Below are 1,427 nucleotides of genomic sequence, written 5' to 3' on the forward strand. Positions count from 1 at the left end.
GCAGGGGGCTCTGCGGCGTGCCGGGCTGCGGCGTCCACGGCCTCGAGTCCGGCGAGGGGCCGGGCGCRGGGTGCGACGGGGAGTCCAAGCCCGAGTCTTCCACGTTCTCCGGGGAGGAGGAGGAGAAGGGGGACGAGGAGGAGGTGACGTAGGCGCGGGACGCTGCGGAGAGACCCCGGGGCTGGCGGAGCGCGGCGGGGCGGGCACCAGCCGCGGCGCCCCGGACGCCTGGGCCCCCTGGCCCCCTCYGCCCTCCCCTGCCGCGACTCCTCACCCGAGAAATCCTCCGCTTCGAAAGCCGACTCCAGCGGGGGCCCGAACAGGGCTGCGGAGGGCACCGCGTCCGGCGGCGCTTTCCCGGGGCAGCTGCCGGCGATGGGGCGAGTCAGCGCCCGGCCACCCCGTGTCCCCCCCCAGGGACCCTGGCGCTTTGTCCCCTGCCCGCGCAGGACGCCCGTACCTGTTCACCTGCGCCCCCGGGTGCCCCTTCGCAGCGCCGTCGCCTGCGGGGAGAGGGGACAGTGGGGACGCTGCAGAGCCACCGCACCCCCCCCATCCCTGGGGACCCCCCCCCCCGGCACGGCCTCACCTGCCGCCGGGGTCTCCTCGGGGTCCGGCTCGGCCGGGGCAGGGGCCAGAGCGGCCACGTGGCCTGGGGGAGGAAGGGGACGGGCGGCGTTAGGGGACAGGGACCCCCGGAGCGGGACCCGCTGAGCCGCCAGCCCTGCCGGCCGGGGAACGACGCGGGGGACCCGCCGGGGCGGCACTTACGGGACGACTGTCGCTTCACGGTGCCCTGCAAGAGAAGGGGGGGGACGGGGTCAGCCTGGAAGGGGGGGGGGTCCCAGCACGGCCACCCCAGGGACCCGTCCCCCCATCCCCGCACGCCTCACCCCGACGCCGGGGGGCAGGATGAGGTTGCCCACGGTGGCCTTGAGCTGCTCCACGGCGGCCTCGGCGCTGCCGCCCGCCTCCCGCGGCTGCACGGGCTTGATGTGCACGTAGAACTTGCGGGGCTCGTCCTCGTCGTAGTCCGAGTCGCTGGACGAGCACGCGTGGTTCCCGGCCTCGGCTGCGCCGCCGTCAAGGCAATGCCCCCACGCTCGGCGGCCCCCCCGGGGACCCAGGCGTCCCCAACCCCCCTCCACCAAACCCAGCCCGTCCCAGTGCAAGGATATTGTGGGCGACGTCCGGGCGCACGGTGAATCCGTCCTCGTCCACCTCCGGGCCGGCCTGCGGGGAGACGCGCAGGGAGACGCTCGCCCCCCCCCGGTGCTCCCAGTGCTCCCAGTGCTCCCAGCCAGGCCGGGGGGGGGCAGGGGGGAAGCAACCCCCCCGCTCCGCACCGGGGGTCGGTGCCCCACGTGGCGGGGGGCTACTCACCACGTCGGGGTCCGGCGACTCCCTGGGGGAGAGAGGCAGCGTTA

The 1,427-nt window shown here is 76.3% G+C and overlaps 1 protein-coding gene across 1 annotated transcript in view; it reads right to left on the bottom strand.

Moving 5' to 3' along the window:
• Window positions 1–1,427, bottom strand: part of FCHO1 (FCH domain only 1) — a 9,622-nt gene that overhangs the window by 4,404 nt on the left and 3,791 nt on the right. Inside the window, exons 10-17 of the mRNA XM_026064743.1 lie at window positions 1,384–1,405; window positions 1,179–1,233; window positions 894–1,072; window positions 772–796; window positions 590–652; window positions 461–503; window positions 275–366; window positions 10–162 (exon numbers count right to left, since the gene is read on the bottom strand). Coding sequence (XP_025920528.1) covers window positions 10–162; window positions 275–366; window positions 461–503; window positions 590–652; window positions 772–796; window positions 894–1,072; window positions 1,179–1,233; window positions 1,384–1,405 — 632 coding nt within the window. The remainder of the gene's footprint in view (window positions 1–9; window positions 163–274; window positions 367–460; window positions 504–589; window positions 653–771; window positions 797–893; window positions 1,073–1,178; window positions 1,234–1,383; window positions 1,406–1,427) is intronic.

This window comes from Apteryx rowi, unplaced genomic scaffold (genome assembly GCF_003343035.1).
Source record: "Apteryx rowi isolate R43461 unplaced genomic scaffold, aptRow1 scaffold_220, whole genome shotgun sequence".
In the NCBI taxonomy this organism is placed as follows: Eukaryota; Metazoa; Chordata; class Aves; order Apterygiformes; family Apterygidae; genus Apteryx; species Apteryx rowi.